Here is a 22,939-nt window from a genome sequence, read left to right as displayed (position 1 = left end):
TCAGCTCATCGAATTAATCACAAGTGCGTTAAAAAAAAACCGAAAATCCAAATTCATTCTGCGAATAATGATTTTTAGCTGTGTAATATTTCAAAACAAACTTACATTTCCGTTGAAAATCCGTATACATTTTTTGGGGGGTAAAAGGACCGGTGTGACTATAAAAAAAAAGAATAATAATAATAACACGACGAAACCCGAGTGGCAGACCTTGTGGAAAATACAAACGGGTCAAAAAGGAAAATGTCCACAAAAAGCGTAGAAAAATGTTGAAAGAAGCACTTGGTTCCTTATTAAGGCGAAGATACAATATTTATTCCTTGTCTCCTGGGATGCTCCGCTCCGTCTATTGTCCTCCCATTCCTCAGTGCTGATGCTTAATTTTCAAAACTTCTATATTACCAAGGGACCTACGACATCAGCCGAGAAATACCCTGCAAGTACAAAATCCGTGAGCCAGCCCCGTCCGTGCAGAGGGGAGACGCTCGCGTTCCACCAGCTTTCTGCCGTTACCGAGTGCGCGCGAGGGGGGACTTTTCCATTTCTCTCGCTTTTTTTGTGGGATTTTAACGCATTTTTTATTATTATTCGATCGGGCGAGCACGGGGGGAAAAAAAACACGGGTTACTTTGGAGAAAGCACAATGTCAGCGACCTTCCCCGGACTAGTCCACGACGCAGAGGTAATTTATTTACTTAATATGCATTCGTTTAATTTATGAAATTATAGCCTAGAATGTGTGTGATAGAGTTAGTTGGTAAAGCGGAGTTACGGGGAAATTTCGTTATAGCATCTGTTGTCAGGAAGACTCTTAATTGGAATCTAGCGGATGGATAATAATAAAAAAAAATAAGCATGGAGGGAGAAATGGGTCGTGCATCTCACTGGCGTTGCCGGTAAAAACGGAGCTTTTTTTTATTAGTGTGGGGAAGTAAATGAGGCTCGTGTGTGAGCCGGTAACGGTGTGATTAGAACATTTTAGGGCGGAACACTCTCCGCTGTGTCTCACTCTGCTTACCTCCCATCCAGTATGAGAGAGAGAGCTGGGACAGTAAATTTGCCAGCAGCTCGGTAATAATAATAATATATAACAGCATGCCTTTTAAAATACTGCAAGGAGAGTGACAGGCATGCCAAAAAAAAAAAAAAAAAAAAAATACCGATGGCTCCTGTTGCCGTGCATTCGTTCCCCTCCCGGGCGTGTGGAAATGACATCTCCTTCAGGTGGTTTTAAGAGGAAAAAAACGCTTTGAGTGTGTGTGAGTTGTGTTTTGGAGTGTTTGAGTGTGTTTGGGAGGCAGCGAGAGGAGACACCGGCTGATGCTAAATGACACGGCTCATATATTTTCCCGTCTCTTTATTATCTCGTAGATACGTCACGACGGATCAAACAGCTACCGACTGATGCAGCTCGGCTGCCTGGAGTCCGTGGCCAACTCCTCGGTCGCCTACTCCTCCTCCTCCCCGCTCACCTACCCGGCGGCGGCGGGGACGGAGTTCGCCTCGCCGTATTTCTCGGCCAACCACCAGTACACGCCCCTCCACCACCAGTCCTTCCACTACGAGTTCCAGCACTCCCACCCGGCCGTGGCCCCGGAGGCCTACGGCCTGAACTCGCTGCACTCGGGCCAGTACTACCAGCAGATCCACCACGGAGAGCCCGCCGACTTCATCAACCTGCACAACGCGCGCTCGGCTCTCAAGTCCTCGTGCCTGGACGAGCAGCAGCGGCGCGAGCTGGGCTGCCTCGACGCCTACCGGCGCCATGACCTGTCGCTGATGACGTCACACGGCTCCCAGGCCTACGGCGTCGGTATGCACCACCCGGACCAGAGGCTGCTGCCCGCCGCCGGCCTGGGCCTCCAACCGCCCGGGGCAGACGACCTGCAGGTACCGGCGGTCTCCCTCTCTCTCTCCTCCCCTCTCACCTCACCGTCTCCCAGCACCTAAAGGCCTGAGCCCCGCCACCGTGCCCCCCCCTTTCCCCTCCTTTAGCTTCTTCTGTATCTGCAGCAGTGATCTGCAACCATGTGCCATGGAGAGCCATTCACACTAAATACTACAGCAGCTCATTTCAATGGTAGTCCCCCCTCCTGTTGAAGGTGTTCATCAGTGAAAACAGCTGCTGGAGTGTTTGTCTGGAATGAAAACCTGCATACACATGGCTTTACATGGCACAATGTAGTAGATCACTGCTGTATAGGCTAGGAGATAGGATAGGAGATAGGATAGGATACAGGATATCATAGCCCCATAGCAGCCACAAGGCCCAGTGCCCCAGTATTGCTGCCCCACTGGCCTACTATTGTAGAACAGCTTTCCCCCCCATTGTACAAACCACACAGCAATTCCAAAATATTGAACAGAGAGACAGCGCCAGATGTCTGTCTGTCTGCATGTCTGCTTTATCTGTCTGTTGTCTACCGACACCGACAAGGCTATTCTATCAGGCCTATAGGTTATTCTTCCATCTCCATCTGAGACTGTGTTCCATATTGGGACAAACAGCCGAATATTCGATCTCATCTTGAGATAATTTCGATGCCAAGAATAAGTGTGGAAATCCAAAGTGATTGCATAGGCTAAGTGAGAGTCAAGTCTACACGGTACCGTGCTTCTGAAAGGCAGGCCTATTTCTAAAGGTTAATTGACTGGCAGTCTATACAATCCTATTGTGAAATCCGCCCTTTATTTTTTCCAGAAACACACGTGACCCATATTTTACATAATTCTTTTCGATGTAAAGAAATGGTCGAGATGAAAACCAATTCGCACGGTTCGTGTGTGTGTGTGTGTGTGTGTGTGTGTGTGTGTCCGGCTGTCTGTTGAGGCAAAGAAAAGCCGCTGGTTCTCTATTCTCCGGTAAAGGGCGGATTAACGGATCGGGGTTCGGGGCACAATGCCCAGCTCGAGCGCCGTAAAGCACCGTAGTTTATCCAATTACCGACTTAACGTCAATCAACTTCGTTATTTATGCAGCGACATCTGAGCTACTTAAAATCCTCTCTAGTTAAACACGATTTAACATACTGACAAATAATTTCAGTCACGTTAACTATTAACCAACTTTGCTCAGGCTCAACTGCGGCGCTTAAGCCGGGGCTGCTCTTATTAGCCTATTTCTTATTTTTAACTTTCATTTAAAACTTCACTGTAGGCTCTAGTATTTATAGTCAAACATTTATTATTTTCACAATATTTATTCTTTCAGACTCGCGTAAAAAAAAAACAATAATAATATAATAACAATAATAATAGCCTAATAGCCTAATAATAATATTAATAATACAGCATCGCTGATTTGTTTTGAAGAGTAATCTCAAATTTATTTAACAGTAATAATTGCCTTTTCCTGTGATACATATTTTTTATTTAATTCATAGGGTCTGCTATAAGGCTAATGTTGTTTTTGACAATAATGAAAATGAGGATGATGATTTGTAGGCTATTAAAGAAATACCCTACTGTTAGGAATAATGAAATAACGTTAAAATTCTTAAATAATGTTCGTTGCCTTACAAATATTGCCATGAGTTTAGGGAATTAATAGTAATAAAATAGTAATAAATATTATAGTGTTGCACCTAAATTTAACCTAGTTTTAAATGCTCTTGTGATTATCGTGAACCATTTTTTTTATTATTCAATTGAATGAGATTCAACAGTTTTGAATCCAATGATAATGACAAACATATGCGACCTAACCTAATTTAATTTTAAGTCGCTAAATCATTACTTTTCAGTCACCTATTAATTGATAACAACTAGGCTATAGATCACTAAGTCACATTGCCTCATTTTTAGGCATATTTATTTTATTTTATTTTCAAAATTTGGCTCATACTGGCTCTATGTATTACAAATAATAATGATATTTTGGGCTATTGGGGGACAGACACATACGCTTAACACAAGTTCGACCTTTTATTGAAAAAAAAGAAAGAAACGGCGCGTGAACCTGAGCTCGCACGAGGCGGATGTAGAACGGAACAGATGCGCCCATGGTCTCGTGCAGCCCGGTCGCATCTTTGAGCGCGTTAAAGAGATTTTCATGCTGAACAAAAGGAGCTGCCACACCTTTCTCCCGTCACTAAGCTAATTCATGCAAGACCTCTGCGTTTTGTATATTGATTTTATAATCACTTTAGCTTCGGAGTAGAAAGAAAAAAGAAACAGAGCAGGAGTTGGTTAAGAAAGAGCTACGACAAGGTCCCCCTTTTTTCCCAGTTTATTTTAATCAGGGGGTTCTGCGCTGGCCCGGCCTCGAGGCTCGCACGAGGGATTAAGTGTTTTCTGAATAAAAAGCGCGTGTTCTCCTTTCTTGATGACATTGTTGATAGCACGCGAGCCTGCTCCGGACCAAAATGGCGGCGCTAACAGGTTTCCATATATATAGACTTAGTTGTTGTGTAAGTGACCACAACAGGTTGGTAAACCACATTCTGGACTCGTTTTCCTTATCTATCTGTCTGCACGAGCTCTGCTCCTCGGTTCTAGCCTGAAGCCTTTAAAATAAGACTGCTGTCCGTCTGAGCATGAGCTGCATTGTTTATTTCAGTCAGTTTTACATAGGCTATAGCTGCACAGGTTCTATAGTAACCAGAACATGGTTGTACCATAGCAGAACCCCCCTTTGGAGCTATAGCGAACCATAGGAGAGGTTCATTATAGCACCATGCTCAAATAGTTCTTTATAAGCTCAAGTGGTTCTACATGGAACCTTTATGGTGCTGTAAAGGAACATAGGAAGACATCAAATACTCTAAATCAGCAGCATTAAAATAACTTCTTAAGAACCACACTGGGTTTTCTATTTGGCATTTTTATTATAACAAATCAGGGGGTTCTTTCACTGTGGTTCTATAGACCCCTTGAAGAAACCCCCATCCTATTTCTGTGTGGTGTTAATTTAAAAGCTCGGTAAACTGTCATCACAACACCCCACATCAACAACAATCCATCCTATTTTCAGAAAAGCATTCATTTCTGCTGTAATTTAAGCCTGCAAGCTGGATGAACTGTACTCCACCAATAACAATCTGGGTAAAGTGCTTTCACATCCCGCCTCATCCTAATGAATCCGTGTCTCCGCAGGGCTCCGTGGAAGCGCAGTGTGGGCTCGTGCTGAACGGCCAAGGGGGCGTCATCCGGAGAGGTAAGGCCCCGTTTATTCTCCGTTGTTGTACCGGAGGCCGTTAACACTCGCGGCTTGACACGACAAGACAGCGAGCAGACAGACAAACAGGCGGAACACTCCTCTCCTGTCTGCTGTCAACATGTTACAGCAGGCACGGCCCCCTTTTCTCGCCTATTTAGACACTAACACACTGTACAAGCGCGGAGACGGTGCTTCCCGTTTCCACTATGAAATGCACTGTCACTCAACACTGGGGTTTGTTTTTACCTCGCACCCTCAACACTGACTTTGTGTTTTGTTTTGGAAATAGTGTGTCAACAGCGTGATAAATTGGTCTAATATTAGATCCATAAAATTATGTTAGGGAAAGTGCACGACTTGCATTGCCTACAACTAAAATAATAGGCTCTATTTAACATTGTGTATTTGTATAGGCTATTGACAGAATATATGCTCTGATCTACATTAATAGACGCGAACACATCCTTTTTGAAGACAAACCTGTAGATTGCATTTTGACAATGTATGGGCCTATAGCCAGACGACTAGCCTATATTTTGGAAAATATTCTAAAATATTCTTAATATTAAATTTCTCATAATTCCTAAACATCGTTATTAATGGCATTACTGGTGTTAATGGTATCGTTGTTTATGGTTATCCCTCTTCTGAAATATGATAATTAAAATAGGACGGATAATATGAAAAGGATAATGATTTATATGTTATTATTTCTATCTTTTGTTATCATTATATAAAACAACAATTTAGTAGGCTCAAAGATAATTTATAGCCTAATATTAATCATCAGAAGGTGTAGGCCTATATAGACTACATTTAAAAGTCTATCGGGCTAAGCTTAGCAAACAAATCCCGTACTAATTACAGCTAGGCCTATGTTAACGAAATAATGATTCAACGACAAAGCTTATTATAGCCTAGGTAATGGATTAGTGAAAAAAAATCTCTATAACCTATGACAAATTCGGGAAATTAATACTTCTAATAACAAGTAGGACAATATCTCAAGGACATCATTTTTGTTTTGCTGCTTTGAATATTTACTATGAATCCTTTGCTTGCCTATGGGCTATTTTGTTTTTATTATTATTGTATACCATAACACAGGCATACTTATATTTATTCTCAGTGTAATAACTATTTGTAGCTGCATGTATGTATGATAAACCCTAATATGTCCTATAGCCCTCCTCTGAGATGGGAATAATTCAAAGCTGTATAGAAAGGAAAGGGGAGTGAATCTATGTGTTATGTCGTGACAGCAGCCCATATGAGCGGGTTGACTGTTCAGGTAAAGATTTGGGCTGTGTGGACCCGGCCTGCATGAACGCAGCAGGCCAGCCAACTTCCTCACGAGCGGGGTTTGGTTTGAACCCGCTGCGGATCTGCGCTCGCTCCATCAAAGCCTGCCCCTGTTTTTTAGTCGGGACTCTATACCCACATGTGTAGTTTTCCATACAGAGAGGAAGGCTGTGTCTCGGGTTTAATTTTTCATCAGCCCTGCCTAGGTGTTGGGGCTTTTCTCTTGGATTGACGCGGGAATCCCTCCGCTATCACTTTCGGTTAATGGTGCGCCGTATTTGGCCCTGAGCTCAGCCGCTGCAACCATCACAACCAATAATCTTTGCTTTACCTCCCGCTCCCGTATCGATAGCTTCTCTCGCCTCGGGCGGACGCTTTGATATGCTAATGCCGAGCGGGGCCCCGGATTCAGCCGAGATCATATTAATGTTGTTCTTTCTGACTGCGGCTTTGGCGGCATGAATATTCACATAACCTTTTTCAAAAGAAAATCACTCAAGAAACGCGGATCCTACTTAGGAGGAGTCGTCTGTGTTTTTAATCACCCCGCTATCCCTTCCCCGTTCAGCTCTAACAGCAGCCTCACAGATCAAGCTGATCTCTCAGACGCGCGCCCCCGCCATAGCCCGTGCACGCGCCCCACTCTTTTCTGTCAAGACATTGGCGGGCTTTTTTTTGGAGCTATAAACATTGTTGTTAAAATATGAGGAGAATGACATTTGGCCCGTGTCTCTTTTTCTTTAATTTTCGTGGCAAACTCGTAAAAGGCGCTTGATTCCGCGTGTGATCCCGCCCGCCGCTCGCGCCGCAGCCCGAGGCTACTCTCCGTTGCTTAAATACCGTTATCGCCTCTGGGCCCGCGCGCTCCACTGACTGCACTACCGGCAATAGCTCTTTTCGATTGCCCTTGGCAACATAAAATACAAACTACTTTGAATCAAAACATTTTTAGGGGAATTAATATGATGTGAACCCGCGGCTTTCAGAGACGCGCGCCCCTGTCAGAGCGCGTGAGTCTGACAGACAGGTCTGCCCGGTATGTGTCACACACACAGAAGAGCCGGACTTCACACACACGCACACACACACACACACACACACACACACACACACACACACACACACACACACACACACACACACATCATAGAGGTCTAGCCTAACCTATAATATCAATCGATACCCTCGACTCCTGGCCACTGGAATACAGAAGGCTGTTACAGTACTACAGTATTATAGTTTTATAGTGTTATGGTTGTGCTGTGGGCATCGGTTGCTGTCGAGGTGCTGAAATGAAACGCTACAGTCGCTGTCCACTTCCACGGTGCTGAACCTGAATGATACACCGGGACCATTTCTGAAGCTACAGGTCTATCGCCTTCAGCAGGGATAGGGACCAGAAAATGGTACAAATCTGACACACATTCTTCTCATTGTGAATAATGGATTCCGAGCGCATACAATATAAGCTCCAGTTGGTCATATAGGCTTTGGTTATTGGGCAAATAGCCCACATTGCCCTAAAAGCTTGGCGTGTGTATCTTTGCCTGTAGCGTTGTTCTATTCGGCCTAAATGGCGTCCTTTTCTTCATTCCGTCATATTTAGCATGGCCTAAAAACAAAGCGACACGCCCTGCTGTTAGATAGATTTGATAATGAGGCAGATGAATAATAGAATATAGCCTACATCAGACAGAAACCTCGGGTTTCAGCTGCTTGGGACCTTAGTTGGAGTGAAAGTTTAATAATAGGCCTACTCATAGCAGTCGATATATTCCACGAGGATCCAGCAGTACTGTTTCAGATACATACAATTAATAATGTGAAACAACGTTCAGCTATCACAACCAGAATCATTTATTTACAGTTTCAGTAGCCTCAAGTACACAGAGAAATCGACTTGGTGCAAGGTGATTAGAGGAAGTTTTTGTTTTCTCCTCCTGGCTTTAGTGCAGACAATTCTTACATACAGACAGAAATATTGAGCTGATACAGAAATACATATATATATATGTATAGGATCAAGTATATGCGTCTTAGGATCAACAAAGAGTAGTCCCATAAGTTGGCCTATTGAAAGAGGTGGGATGCACTATGTTATTATTTTATTAGACATTATTTAATCATATAATATGGATATAATAGGATCAAAATAGGTTGCGTCTTCAGTCTGATATAGAGGCCAATTTTTGAGGTAATGCAGCGATGGGGATTGGCATGTATGTGACAATATGAGCATGGCTAACATGGGCTATAAAAGCCTAATGGTCCTGATCATGATAGTTACTATTATTACTCAAGTGCAATGGCTTTAGTATTGAGCATTTTCCCTCTATAGTCTAAGAAATATCCTTTCACTGTGACTAGTTAGATGCTGCAGGTAATATCAGAGCATGTGGGTCTGTTGGGGCTGCACTGATACACAATGCACATAATTAAAATATTGCGCCATTTGCTAATGCACAAAGAGAAGAGATAACAGACTTGCTGTATTGCTCTGCTCACAGAGAGGTGATCTTGGTTGCTTGTATACTGTCTTGATATTGGGTGTTCTTTGAAATGAGAACTGAGGAGACCTCATGCAAAGTGTGTACACAGCTAAAGCCACATTCTCAGAAAAGGTACAACATGGGATCCGTGTCTGTGCATGGCACCCTATGAAGGTAAAAGAAGAACAGTTTTGAACATTTTCTGCTAAAAATGTACATATTTCAAACCCTTCTGCGATAAAGGTGGGCCAATATTGAGGCTCATTGAGGTACATTTATTTGTTCTTTTTTGGACCAAAATGTACAAATAAGTGTACAAAGGTTTCACAGATACACTGACAATCAGAACTTAGTTAATGAAAATATCACCTAGGTGGATTTAATATTAGATATATTCAGATATTACAGACTATGCACCTATACTAAAAATTAAGAAATAGTTATTTTAGCCTGTGATAAAAACACAATATCATGAATTGGGGCATCAAGTGAAATTAAATTGACCAGCTCTCAGGTTTTGGGCCCCATAATACATTTCAATGAGTTCTATATTTTCATTGAAGACATTGTGCTTTGTGTTTTCTTGTGAGGAAGGATCTGGCTTCCACCCAGCTTGCCTTTGTGCTTGTTGTCTGGCTGGTAGGGTGGAGCATAATTCTCTTTTTTTTTTTATATATATATATATATATTTTTGCATTTTTGCGTTTATTAGATTATTGTGTAAACAAGCATTTTTTTTTTAACATGACAGAGCTGGGGTAATCAGTCGAGGTGAGATACATCACTCCTTTATGCCATAAAACACTATAAAACTTCATAATAATTTACAGCACTTGAGAAAGAAAATTCTACAAATCATGTCTGTTCTTTATTGAGCAGTATCTACTTAATCAAAGATGAACATTTAACTTTGAACCATAAATCTTCACATCTTAGCTACAATTTTCACACAACTTCCATAATCCTCTTATTGTTTTCAAATGAGTTACGATGACGTTATGCAATGGGAGTACGTTCTTCATCTATTAGTTTATTGTGTTATAGTGATGTATGACAATATAGATAGCTAAATCTTTTTACAATTTTCAGGCAACACATAGCCTACTCCAGCATTTAATAATAAATCACAGTGCTTTATGTATGTATGTATGTAATATGTTATAAGCTAAGATTGCTTAGCATTAACTAGCAAGTAAAGTAGTCTAACAGTCTAAACTGATAATTAATTAATATCATGCATACCCTAAAAAAAACCACTACTGAATTCAAATAATATTCCTAAGGGATTTATATCTGTGGTACTTTATGGTAATTTCTATCTCATATGGCATATATTCCTGTAGGGACTTGTATGTAGTTTTGCTGTGATATGTATGTAGTTCTTTAGCAGGGTAATGGCCATGCCTTTAAACAATGAATGTATATTTATGTATGGAAATGCTTGCTGCTTATTTACAGACAGGCGCTGAGACGGTTTTGCAGCTTAACAAAGTGAGATAAGGTCGATGTAATGCTCCCTCCATTACTTCATTATGTAAAACACACAGGTGATTTGTCAGGTAATCAGATCACTTGGTTTGGTTTTGTCTGTCTTGGTGTTTTTGCCTTGTCGGATTTACCAGATGGAAACCAAAAGAACCTGATCTGTTTCCATTGGAGAACTTTGGCATGTAGCCTTAAACACATCATTTTTAGTCACCGTATACTCAGTTTTGCAGTGTTGTCAATTTGGCAGCATTCACAGTCAAGTGGAACCCAGAAATGCCTGGTTCCTGGTTGTTTGCATTACATTTTGAATCATAAGATATACTTTAAGATAGATAAGATATAAGATAAGATATACTTTAATGTCCCCGTAGGGAAATTTGTTCTGGACTCCATCCTGCAGTTCCACAGAAGATAAAATCATACATACTACATAGTAAAAAATGTCAACATCTTAACAACTCATGGCTTCCATACACATACACAGTTTGCACATACACATATTCAACAGTTTGCCTATACACATATACACATACACACCTACTGACAATGGCGACATATAGCACAACCCTCATGGCCAACATCTACATTACATGTTAGTGTTGAGAAGCTTAATGGACATAGGCAGGAATGAATGTTTATAACAGTTCAGCCTGCTCTTGGGAACCCTGAATCTTCTACCGGAAGGTAAGAGCTGGAACTCTGGGTGGAGAATGTGAGTTGGATCAGACACTATTTTCTGTGCCTGTCTGATAATAGACTGCTCATAAATTGTTTGGAGGGACGAGTGTTAGTACATCATGTGTACTTGTCTCAGTAACAAAGTCCATAAACTAGTAGAAAACCTTGAGATATCATAGTATGGATCCAACATTTTGGATATTTTATGAGGTGTTGTGGGCATAATTCAGCAGAACATTCCAAGCTGGTTTCTACATAGGTGCTCTACCAAAGTAGCACAAGAGATTTGATTGTGTATTGGTGAAAAAAAAGAAAAAAAGAAAAAAGTATAAATGGTGCTATATGCAGCATTTTAGCATCAATAAATCATTACCACACTAATTTTGAGACATTAGTATAATTACCATAAACAAACAAGACCATCACCAAGAAGATTGGCACTGGCCTCTGTACTGCATTTTACATTGTGTGTCAGATTTGGCGGGAAATCTGCTGGATTGCTTTACGGCACAAAACAGGAACTGTATACAGGAACGGTGTTACTGCTTTTCCACGCTGAGCCCTACTCTAACAGGTGTGTTGTCTGTGTGCAGGAGGGACGTGCGTGGTGAACCCTACAGACCTGTTCTGCTCGGTACCAGGCCGCCTGTCGCTGCTCAGCTCCACCTCCAAGTACAAAGTCACCATCGCCGAGGTGAAAAGAAGACTGTCCCCGCCAGAGTGCCTCAACGCCTCCCTACTGGGCGGTATACTGCGCAGGTCAGTACACACACACACACACACACACACACACACACACACACACACACACAGTAGACATTTGGCAATACACCCAGAAAAAGGATGGTTTCTTCAATGGTGCTTTGGTTAGGGTAAATTTCTTTTAGTACTGCTGATTGGGGTCATTTCATGTATTCTTGAATGGTTCTTTACAGCATTAAAAAAAGGTTCTGCTATGGCACAAGCCTAAAGAACCATTTTCTGATACTATATAGAACCCTTTTTGTTAAGAGGAACTGTTGGGCCTATAAGTTCCTCTGATAAATCCACTGTGGCCATTGGTCTTAATGATTTTGGGGAAATGTTTGAGCCATGTCATTGGTTCAACATCATCCCTGTAAAAGGAGAAACACAAACTTAAAACAGGAGATGCGACTTAAACAAGAGCATCATCAAGTCGATATTGAAGCAGGGTTACACGCAACTGCTGTCAAAATAACATTGAAGAGAAAGGTGAGTGTGATGGAGGGGGATATCAAAAGTGAAAACACTTGCGATAGCTTAAAGCTAGCTGGTGAGCATCAGAGAGCACGGCTTGATTTTTTTTTTTTAGCCCTCAGATAAAACAGAGGATATACAGTAGCGCCCACAAAGACTATTGTAGGCGAAATAGGGCCGGGGCTGCACGCGCTGCCATGCCCAGGGAGCCGGAGGGAGGCGAGACCAGGCCAAAGCACACCAGGATCAGAGGAACCAGAGGAAAGCAAGAGTTGCCAGCGCTGTATTATTGATGAGGCAGAGAGAAAGGGAGAGAGAGAGAGAGATAGAGAGAGAGAGATGGACAGCAGAGGACATGGCCGGTCTCACAAGACGAGGCGTCAGCCATGTGAAAAATGTGCGGAGAGGTGTTGCTCCTAATCTGGAATAAAATAAATCACGTCAACGTCTCAGTCGTCACTCTAACAGACAGAGGCTCTTACTCCTGTTAAACATCTGTGTTGGTGTTATGTTGTATCATTCACTAACGTCGCTTTATTCTCTAAGTCAGGTAAATGTACAGGAATTGGTCTCGGTGCAGATTTGAATTCCTGAGCATTTGTTGTTCCTGGGCAGTAAAATACAATACCTTTACTAATTTTAATCCAAATTTCCCACAGGGATCATTAAGGTTTCATACTAGCTCAATACAAATAGAGGTAGTAAATATAATTTCAAATGTTCATAAGAGATGGAGATGTTTTTCACCTAAATAGAATCATCCAAAATAGAAATCTTTACTGCAGGTATAGAAGGAGATGAATGCCTGGAGAATGAAAGATATGAAACTCAGGGGGGACATGTGACCATATCTATATATAAAGAGAGCATATACAGTATATGACACAGTTTGTTTGTGAGGTTTACACTCAACATGTTTTTCTCCTTTATTTCAAATACCTGATAGCTATATACTACTAGACCTAATTATACACAAACATATTGTTGTGGAATCAGGAAGCCAGACGCTCCAAACTGCATTTTAGTACCATTTCTTTAAAAATGGGGGAATAGATGATGACTGGTGAGCGACGCTGGGTGATCCAGGCCTTCAGTCTGGTTTTTTTTTTGTCTCTCCTTCTTGAAGGTGACGAAATATCATAAAATATCTGAGTCGGTTATTTATTCTCCCACAGAGCTAAGTCTAAGAACGGCGGCCGGTGTCTTCGTGAAAAACTAGACCGCCTGGGCCTCAACCTGCCGGCAGGACGGAGGAAAGCTGCCAACGTCACACTGCTCACTTCCCTGGTGGAAGGTAAGCAACTTTCCGGAAATATCCCAGAATCTTCCAGGAGGTTTCGGCTTCACCTTCCATTTTGTTTCATTTCATCTTCTAGTTTTGATATTATCACCTTAAGCGCTGTCTTATCAGTCTTTCTTCTGTGTGTGTGTGTGTGTGTGTGTGTGTGTGTGCACAGGTGAGGCGCTCCACCTGGCGAGGGACTTTGGCTACACCTGTGAGACAGAGTTTCCCACTAAGGCGGTGGGGGAACATTTGGCGAGGCAGCACAGCGAGCCGAAAGAAACCAGTGCACGCAAGAAGATGGTTCTGGCTACGAAGTAAGAGCACACACACACACACACACACACACACACACACTTTTTGTTGTAACATTCTCCTGATGCTTTGCCCTGATAGGATTTACATGTTTTTTCACTTTCTGGCCCGCCCACAAGGTCAAAAACTGTTTTAACTTCAAAAAACAATCATCACATTTTTTCATTTCTATTAAAGGCCAGTGTCCAATGTTAGGTTAAGGTCAGGGTTATGTTCATATGTTTATAGTGTTAGGTGAAAATCATAATGAACCAATTTAAACCCCCTGTTTTCCTCTGCCTTTGCTTTCTTGAGGGAATGCACTGACTTTTTAGCATAAGAGTTGTTTGACCAACCTATTCTCTGACAAGAGAATTGGTGGCAGTATCACTTCTTTGACGTTTAGACAAGTAAAACTTTGGCTAATGTTCGGCAATTAAAACAATTTGGTTATGGTTAGGGTAAGGTTTGGTCATGGTTAAATAAGAAAAACTCACTGTAAATGAAAGCTTCAGTCACAGTAAAAAACGTATTGACCTGAGTTGGGAATTGTACCCGGGTCATCAGTTGAAGGTAGACGCCTCTTTACCTCCACATGCTTAGTTTCCACTGCACTAGTTGAATGTTAAACTAATGGCTGTTTCTAGTTGTGTCTCTATCTAATCTTTTCCTGGTGGGAAAACAAATTTCTCTCACTTTATAAGCACATATTTGCATTTTAAGACATTGTGTTCATTTCATAAAATTTCGGGAGACAAGACTTGCAAGCATGAGTATGATTATGAGTGAATTTACATTATGTCAAAAACGCCGTTGCACATTGAATACTGAATATGCTCCCACACTTCTTGATCAAAGAACTTATTTGCCAATAAAGTCAGTCCAGCAATCATTTTGATGCTGAATAGATGTTGATACGACGGCCTGCACCAATGTTGAAAACCTGTGTAAATAAAAATTAAAGTTTATATGATGACCGTAGTCATAGCTGCTACCTGCATCATTTTGTGAAATTGGGAGCTAAATATCTTTTTTTGATATTGGTTCGAAACAGTTTCTAAAGCTATTAATATGAATTTATTATGAATTTTTAATATCATATTGTGAAAATGTTGTGCTTGTTGGGTTGATGTCGACCTTGGCCACCTCCTGTACGTAGCTGTCCGTCAAATGCTTGCTGAGAGGATATAACTTTTATTTACTTAGGGATGCAATAGAGAAAGAAAAATTGCGACGGTTGAGTTAGAGACAGATGGTAAACCCTCCCTCCCTCCCTCCTTCTGTCTCTCAGGCAAATCTGTAAGGAGTTCCAGGACTTGTTGAGCCAAGATCGTTCTCCTCTGGGCTCCTCCAGACCAACCCCCATCCTGGACCTGGACATCCAGAGACACCTCACACACTTCAGGTAACACACACATACAACGCATTGGAAAGTAGTGGACATTTTGTGATGTATGCTTCCAATCTTGAGTCATCCTCCACAATTAAAACCGTGCAGCAAAGACAGTTTTCTTGGGCGGCGCTGCAGAACCCTGCTGCTCTCAGTTTTGGCCGAGCTCTGACCTCTTTGCCATTTTAGAAAGATACAGCTGTGCGGTTTGTTATTTGGCACAAATGAAGGAGGAGGAGGGAACAGGGGCTTATTAGCAGAAATGTCACATCTATGGCGTCATCCTGTGGAGAATATATACAGTTTCATCAAAGCTCCAAAGGGAGATGTGGACTGCTAGGCAGAGAAACAAGCTATGAGTTTCTACAAAAATACAGAATGGGTTGTATATATACAGTAATGCCAGGATTTTGAACAACAGCGGATTATGGCCGGTCTGGGCTGAAAACTAAAGGTGACCAGGTTGGCAGAATCACTATCATCGTATAAAATAATATAACACCCATTTTTGCAGGCTTGCTTATATCTTTTATCCCATTGTTTTTGACTGTGATTTTTACAGTCTATTCTTATCCTTTCATCTTGTGGTACCTTCTTATTTTTACTGGTTTTAATAAATAAATTATTAAAATAATTATTATTTTAACAAAGGCTCAAATGATATGGGATTTTGAAGACCCATACCATATTTTTGTTTTGAAGCTGCTGACAGAAAATGTTTTCTGCTGATATACAGTAACTTTAAATTTGACAATTTTCATGCCAAAAATTCCAAACACATTCAAGTATTCAGTGTTTTCCCCAGAATTGTTTTACTTGTCAGGGTGGAAAAGCCTCTGAAACAGCATTTACACCATCATGGGACACTAAAACTCTCCACTGAAAACCAGGATAGTGAAATTCTTTTAGGTGGGTCAGCAGCTCCTTAAGGCAGGGTGAGGCAGGTTTCACTGCAGGTTTTACCAACTGACACCCTGAAGCTGCTGAGTAAAAGAATTGGAACCTCCACCATATCAGCAAATCAATATATCAGTCTAACCCAAATTATACCCTTGATGTTGTGAACAAAGAAAAGTTTTTAGTGTGTCACTGCTCTGTAAACTGGTTCTGAAGCCGGTTGCTGATGGTGGTTTCTGTCTTGGCTCCCTCCCACCAGTCTAATCACCCACGGCTTCGGCACGCCGGCGGTCTGCGCGGCCCTCAGCACCTTCCAGACGGTCCTGAGCGAGATGCTCAACTACCTGGACAAACACTCGAGCGGGAAAACCAGCGGCCCGGCCGACCAACAGATCAACAACAGCTCGGAAAAGACGCCGCTCCGGAAAACAGCCGAGCCCCAGAGCAAAGACGGGAAAACAGAAAAGACTGAGTAGCCCCCCCACCTCCCATGCCCGTGCCTTGGAGCGCTGCATTTAAGAGTGTGCTTGAGTGTATGTGTGTGTGTGTGTGTGTGTGCGCACTCTTAAAAAGGACTTGTCAATTTCAACACATCAGTATGTCTTTGTTGGGACAACTCACATTTCTTGTTATTGATATATGTTGTGTTGTAAAGTAACACAAATGTGAGTTGTCCCAAAGAAGACACGCACATGTTGAAAATGCACATTATTTTTAAGTGTGTGTGTGTGTATAAGTGTGTGTGTGTGTGTGAGACTGTCTGTGTCATGACAAGGAGGAGCATCGCCATGGAGACGGCTGCAACTCGCCCAAGACTTTTGTTTGTTTATTTATTCTGAAAACAGGAAGTAGATATGGATAATGCTGACGGCACCGATTTCCAGGAGAGGGGTGGTTAACTGCGAACACACACACATGTACGCACACACACACACACACTCACACACTAAGGGTTTTAGACAATTTGATTTCAACCCAACTAACTTCAGGTGTGGATTTTCTGCAAAAAATCCAAGAACTGAACTTTTTTTTCTCTTCAAAAGGTTAATTTATTCTGTCTTGAATAAAATAATTGAGAGCAAAATTATCATCAACCGCTGAAGTTCCCGCTTCACATTTTCAGTGAACCAACTTGAAATCAATTGACCCTCCAACCTTGACACACACACACACACACACACACACACACACACACACAAACACACACATACACTAGGGGTTTTGGGCAATTCAATTTCAATCCAATTACTTCACTTTTAACTGAGAATAAATTCTTCATCATCAACCACCGAAGTTCCAGTTTCGCTTTACATGTTCAACAGCTCGACTTGAAATGAACTGACCCTCCAACCCTGACACACACACACACATGCACACACACACACACACACACACACACACACACACAGTCTGGTTTACGACACCCCCCCCCCCCATACCTGAGAGAGCACTTGAAGAGGACTCATGGTTTTTCTACGCCGTACAATCAGTGCCATAGCATCCAGTGTGTTTACCATTTGGACAAGAGAGAAGAGACTGTTTCTGAATGTGGGACTGATGTAACGCTACTGCCTGGGGTAGGCTACACTGTGGTGTGTGTGTGTGTGTTTGTGTGTGTGTGAGTGTGTGAGAGAAAAAGAGAGAGAGAGAGAGAAGGGTCCAACTCAGCCATTTTGTAAAGGTGACTTTGCGGTTGCCGTCGTAACTCTCTTCCCTGTGCATGTCTATCTTTGTACACTCCCCAGATCGCAAGTTTAGCCGACACGAGCTCTCTGACTCCCTCATGAACATTTGTAAAGATATATATAAATATTTAAATTACTTTTCTTGTAGGCTTTCAACTATATATATGTTAAATCCCTACCTTCTAAAATGCTGGTGTTCAATAAAGACAGTTGCTACGTGTTCTACTATTTACTCTTGGTGTAAGATGTGGTGCGCGCACACACACACACACACACACACAGTCACATGCACATGTACACACACACACATATACATGCACACAGCCTCACATGCACATGTGCTATATACATATACACACAAACACAAACAGGCTCAGATACACATGTATGTGCAAACACAAATACACACACACATGCAGGCTTACATACACATGTACACGCACACACACACACATGCAAGGAAGTGGTACAACAATAGAGCAGGCAGAGACTAAAGCGAGGCAGTACAGATCAAAGCTAGCTAGTGTGAATTATCCATATGAGTTCACAGTGTTAAGATTATAAGAAGTCAGAGTTCCTCTCTCTAATGTTGTGAGGGAAGGCTCTACCTACAGAAAAGTTCAAAAGCTCCCTTTGTGTGTGTGTGTGTGTGTGTGTGTGTGTGTGTGTGTGTGTATTTCCCTTCCGTTTTCAGTGAATTCTGTCAGGTTTTCAGCTTATTTATATTTCGAAATTATCAGAAAGCAGGGAGATGAGCAGCTGCCTGCCGGTGTCTCCATCCGGACTCTGAAGGTTATGTTTACTCTTTAATATTCCAGTCATTTAAAAAGGAGGTCACATATGTAGTCAAACAGGATGCATTTACAACGAGGTCAGTGCTGAGTTATCACCCTGAATCAATACAAGTAAAGCCTCATGTTAAAGAGTAATAGTAGTAAAGACAGAGATAAAAAAAAACTGACATGGTTGCAGTATTCCCATATATCCGGTTTTGCTGTTGTTGTTTGGTGTTATAGTTGACAGATGGCCTTGTCCCCCCACATGTCCTCAATGTTTTATGATCCTGGGACCAAGCTGAACCATTGATAATGCATTGTAAAATGTCAAAAAAAAATGCATGGATGTCAAATGAGAAATTCAACCAGTTTTTCCTAAAAAAAAAAAAATTGCCTTTTTGTAAGCGATACAAGGTTTTTGCACGACAGCGATGATATGCTATTCAACAGCCATTCATAGGATTGTAGGGTTCGACCGATATGGGCTTTTGAAGGCCCATATCGTTGCCATATCGTAAGTTGCCAAAAGCAGATATTTTGTGCCAATATTCAATATCTATAAAATTGCCATTTTTTGCCAAACAGAAACAACATTTAGACCATCAGGAGACACTAAAACTCACCACTGAAGCACAGGATAATAAAACTATTTTAGGATTAGCAGCTCTTTAAGGCAGAGTGACACTTTCCACACACACACACACACACACACACACACACACCTATTCAATGACCAAGGAAACTCTGGGACACGGTATATTAGGCCTTTAAATGAAGAATTGATTTACAAAAAACATTATTGAACAATCAAAGGAATCTGTTTTTTTTCTGTAGCTGTGGTCAGAGAGAAACCTCCATCATATCAGAGTTGGACAACAGTGACTGGCTGATATCTGATATTTAATAAAAAGCCAATATCGGCCCCCATACATCAGCAAGCCCACGTATCGGTCTAACCCATGGTATGTTTAGATGTAACAGAGTGATGTATGAAACAAAGCAGCTTTCTAAATTGCTTCTTTGATGGTGGTGGATAGGATCTTACTGAGCTGGAGGCTACGAGAACAAACAAATAAGTGCACACGCATTTATACAGACGCCCACACACACACACACACACACACACACACACACACACTCGCAGAAAGTAACTTAAACACACTTTTGTCTGTTAATACTTGCATGATAAACATGTAATGCAAGCGATAGACATCACTCCTGACCCCACATCCCTCATCTGACGGAATAATAAGCAGCTTGATCAAAATGAGCTGGAAAATGAAATCAATATGTTGCCTCCGCCAGAGTTTCTGTAAATTGACAAACGTACAAGAATGAATCACAAGTTTGACATCAGCAATGCATAATGTGATGGGGCGGCCGATGCATTATTCACACAGGCTATTGATCATATTACAATGCAGCGCTCCGTAATCACCATATTATAGTGCTGAGCAGTAAGTACTCTGAATTCAGTATCTTCCAAAACACTGTTCTCTTACCTAGCCTTCAATACATTATGAGTTTATTCATTTTATATTACTTATGAATTAATTCATTCATTTGTTTGCTTCTTTTATCTTTACCTCTATGTATGCATGCATGTATATCTACCTATCTACAGATATTTTTACATAGAAGTAAGGCCTAATATGTACAAAGCAAACACAAATTGCACATCTTCAACCCAGAAACACCATAAATACTGCCATGGACGTAAAACCGAATAAAACAGTCCCAGGTCTCAGAGGAACTATAACTGCTGCTGACTGAGCCCCATAGTCACGAATGCCAAACTCAACTTCTAAGCCCTGTCTGTCCAAATCTCGACTTCCTGAAAGCCGTAACCCTCCTCCCCTGCCTCACTGCTAAAACCTCTTCCTCCTCTGCCCTGATCCCATTCGGTCCCAGGAACATTCAGGCCTTTTCTCCTCAGCCGTTACCTGGACTGTCCCTGTCACTCTCTGTAAAGCCACACGCACCTCAAACCTGCCATCGACACACAACAGCCTCCCACAGCCAAAATGACAGGAACGCACTATTCTGCATTAGGCCATTATTAACCTCTGCTGTTTCTGTTTGTCACGTATCAGTGCCACATCCTGAGAATAATGTGAATGTGGAAGCTATTACAGCATAACATTTGGATGTAGTATGGGTATGGGTGGCAGTGTCAGAGGAAGGCTCCATCTGTTCAGATAGACAGGGATTGGAACCCTCAACCCTGGAACCCTCAACCCAAAGATGCAAAGATACCCCCCCCCCCCCCCCCCCCCACCTCCATATTCTGACTATTTTATGAATTAGTCCTCAATTATTTTTTAACTAACAAACCCTAAAACCAACTGGATGCCCCACTAGTGAGTCTGCCACATGCACATGAGCACACGGGTACATAATGCTGTCTAATAAGTCTTGAGGCTGCAAATATTCATTAAATTACCAAAAAAAAAGACAAAAAAAAAAGAAAATATGTGGGTGTTAGAAATATACTTTGCTCACATTTTCCCTGAATTATTTTAGAGACCCATTCCCCAGATCCACATCTACTGACATACAATGTAGGTAATTATCAAAGCTGAACTCAGGTATCAGTGTTTTGCCTCTCCAACTGGGCTTCACCTCTATTCTGTGATGCTCTAGTGCGACCTAGTGGCCGAAAGCAGAACCGCAGCCACAAGTCTGCATAATTTAAACTCAACATGACACTGGATTGGGTATGAAGGCCTTAAAGGTAGTCTTGGGTAACATACAGAGGGAACAGGTGTTTTATGGTGTTGTGGTATTTGGTGGTAACACCTGGATTACTCATTCACATGTAATAGCTACTACACCACACTAAGTTACTCATATCTTTTAATACCCAAATAAACATTTTTATGAAGCTGTTTCCTCTGTACTGAGTCAGCCAATAGAGAAATAACTATAACCACAATTAGTACTTTTACCTTATGAAAATGTCTAACAGTGCTTCAGTGACTGACAGTAGAACTGGTGTCCGACTGTATGAATGTGAAGCAGGGTATTGATGACATAGAGGATGCCAAAATAGAAGAGCAGACACACTAGGATGAAGTGAGAGTGAAGACTGAGTACAAAAACGAATCCATGTGTCTCGTTTGTACGTGGTTGCAAACAAAATGCGGGGAGGCGGCGGGACTGTAAGTGTGACATGTGCGTAATGTATGCTGATACATCGTGTGTCAAAGCCCTGCAGGACGACAACCGCAACCATGCCTCCAGACTTCCAGCCTGTCAGGACATCTGTCATTGCTAACAGTCATATGCCCTGCCATGTTTGTGTGTGAGAGAGTGTGTGTGTGTGTGTGTGTGAGAGAGATGGGTGAGTCTTTGGCAGCAGGTCATTCCAGAGAACATGGGGAACAGCCGTGCTTCTTAAACATTCATGTCTGCTATCCTCGGTGGCTTTTGTTGCACCGAACATCAAAGGGGCTTAACCATGGCAGCCATGTCAGAGAGCACATACACACATACAGACACATACAGACACATATACAGACACATACAAGAACACAGATAACCTTATTAGAGCTTGACTTGGGCCTCATACATATGAACTTTAAGTCAAAACCTGAACTGAACCCAAGGAGTATAGTTTTGACTGATCCCAAACCCAGCTATAAAAACATAAAGTGCATTTTTTAGCCATACATGGCAAGCTCTAACAAACACACACACCCTTATACACATATAGTTGTTAAGAGTTCAGCGTTATGTGTGCAGATATACACACACATTTAAGGGGTATGGATGACGGAATAGTAAGATTACATACATGAGAAAACACACACACACACAGAGAGAGAGAGAGAGAGAGAGAGAGAGACAAACACAGGCATGCACACACATATATTGCCTCCATTTCAGTTTCATTCAAAATCTCCCATTATCCATTATTATTTAAAAACATTTGAGATCTGCAACACCGGGTCATGAAATTAAGAGTAAGTTACACTTTGAACCAGGAAATCCTGGTAAAATTGAACTCAAAGATTAGGAAGAGTCTGGGAGAATAAGACACTGAAAACAACCAATGTGGAGAGGAGACTGCATGTGCGCCTTTATGACACTAGGGGGAGCAGTTTACACACACTTGGACAAACACACGCAAGGAGGCAATGTGGATGTAGGGGAATGGCATCCTTGTTGTCACAGTGATTATTACATGCATGCCCCTTGTTAACTAGCCTATAGATTTAAATGGGGAGTTTTCCCACCAGGCCGTTTCCCACCGACCAGTTCATATGTGTTACATTAGTCA

At 41.8% G+C, this 22,939-nt stretch overlaps 1 protein-coding gene across 1 annotated transcript; it reads left to right on the top strand.

Moving 5' to 3' along the window:
- The first annotated feature begins 643 nt into the window (after positions 1-643).
- tfap2d (transcription factor AP-2 delta (activating enhancer binding protein 2 delta)) lies at positions 644-16,672 on the top strand. The gene is made up of 8 exons (XM_071921357.1): positions 644-682; positions 1,372-1,890; positions 5,095-5,155; positions 11,709-11,874; positions 13,509-13,627; positions 13,791-13,932; positions 15,201-15,314; positions 16,456-16,672. Exons 1-8 carry the CDS (start codon positions 644-646, stop codon positions 16,670-16,672), a joined length of 1,377 nt encoding a protein of 458 aa, XP_071777458.1.
- The last annotated feature ends 6,267 nt before the right edge of the window (positions 16,673-22,939 follow it).

Source organism: Centroberyx gerrardi, chromosome 18 (assembly GCF_048128805.1).
Source record: "Centroberyx gerrardi isolate f3 chromosome 18, fCenGer3.hap1.cur.20231027, whole genome shotgun sequence".
NCBI classification, from domain to species: Eukaryota; Metazoa; Chordata; class Actinopteri; order Beryciformes; family Berycidae; genus Centroberyx; species Centroberyx gerrardi.
Note: the sequence above shows the minus strand (reverse complement) of the source record. Positions and strands in the feature narration are given on the sequence as shown.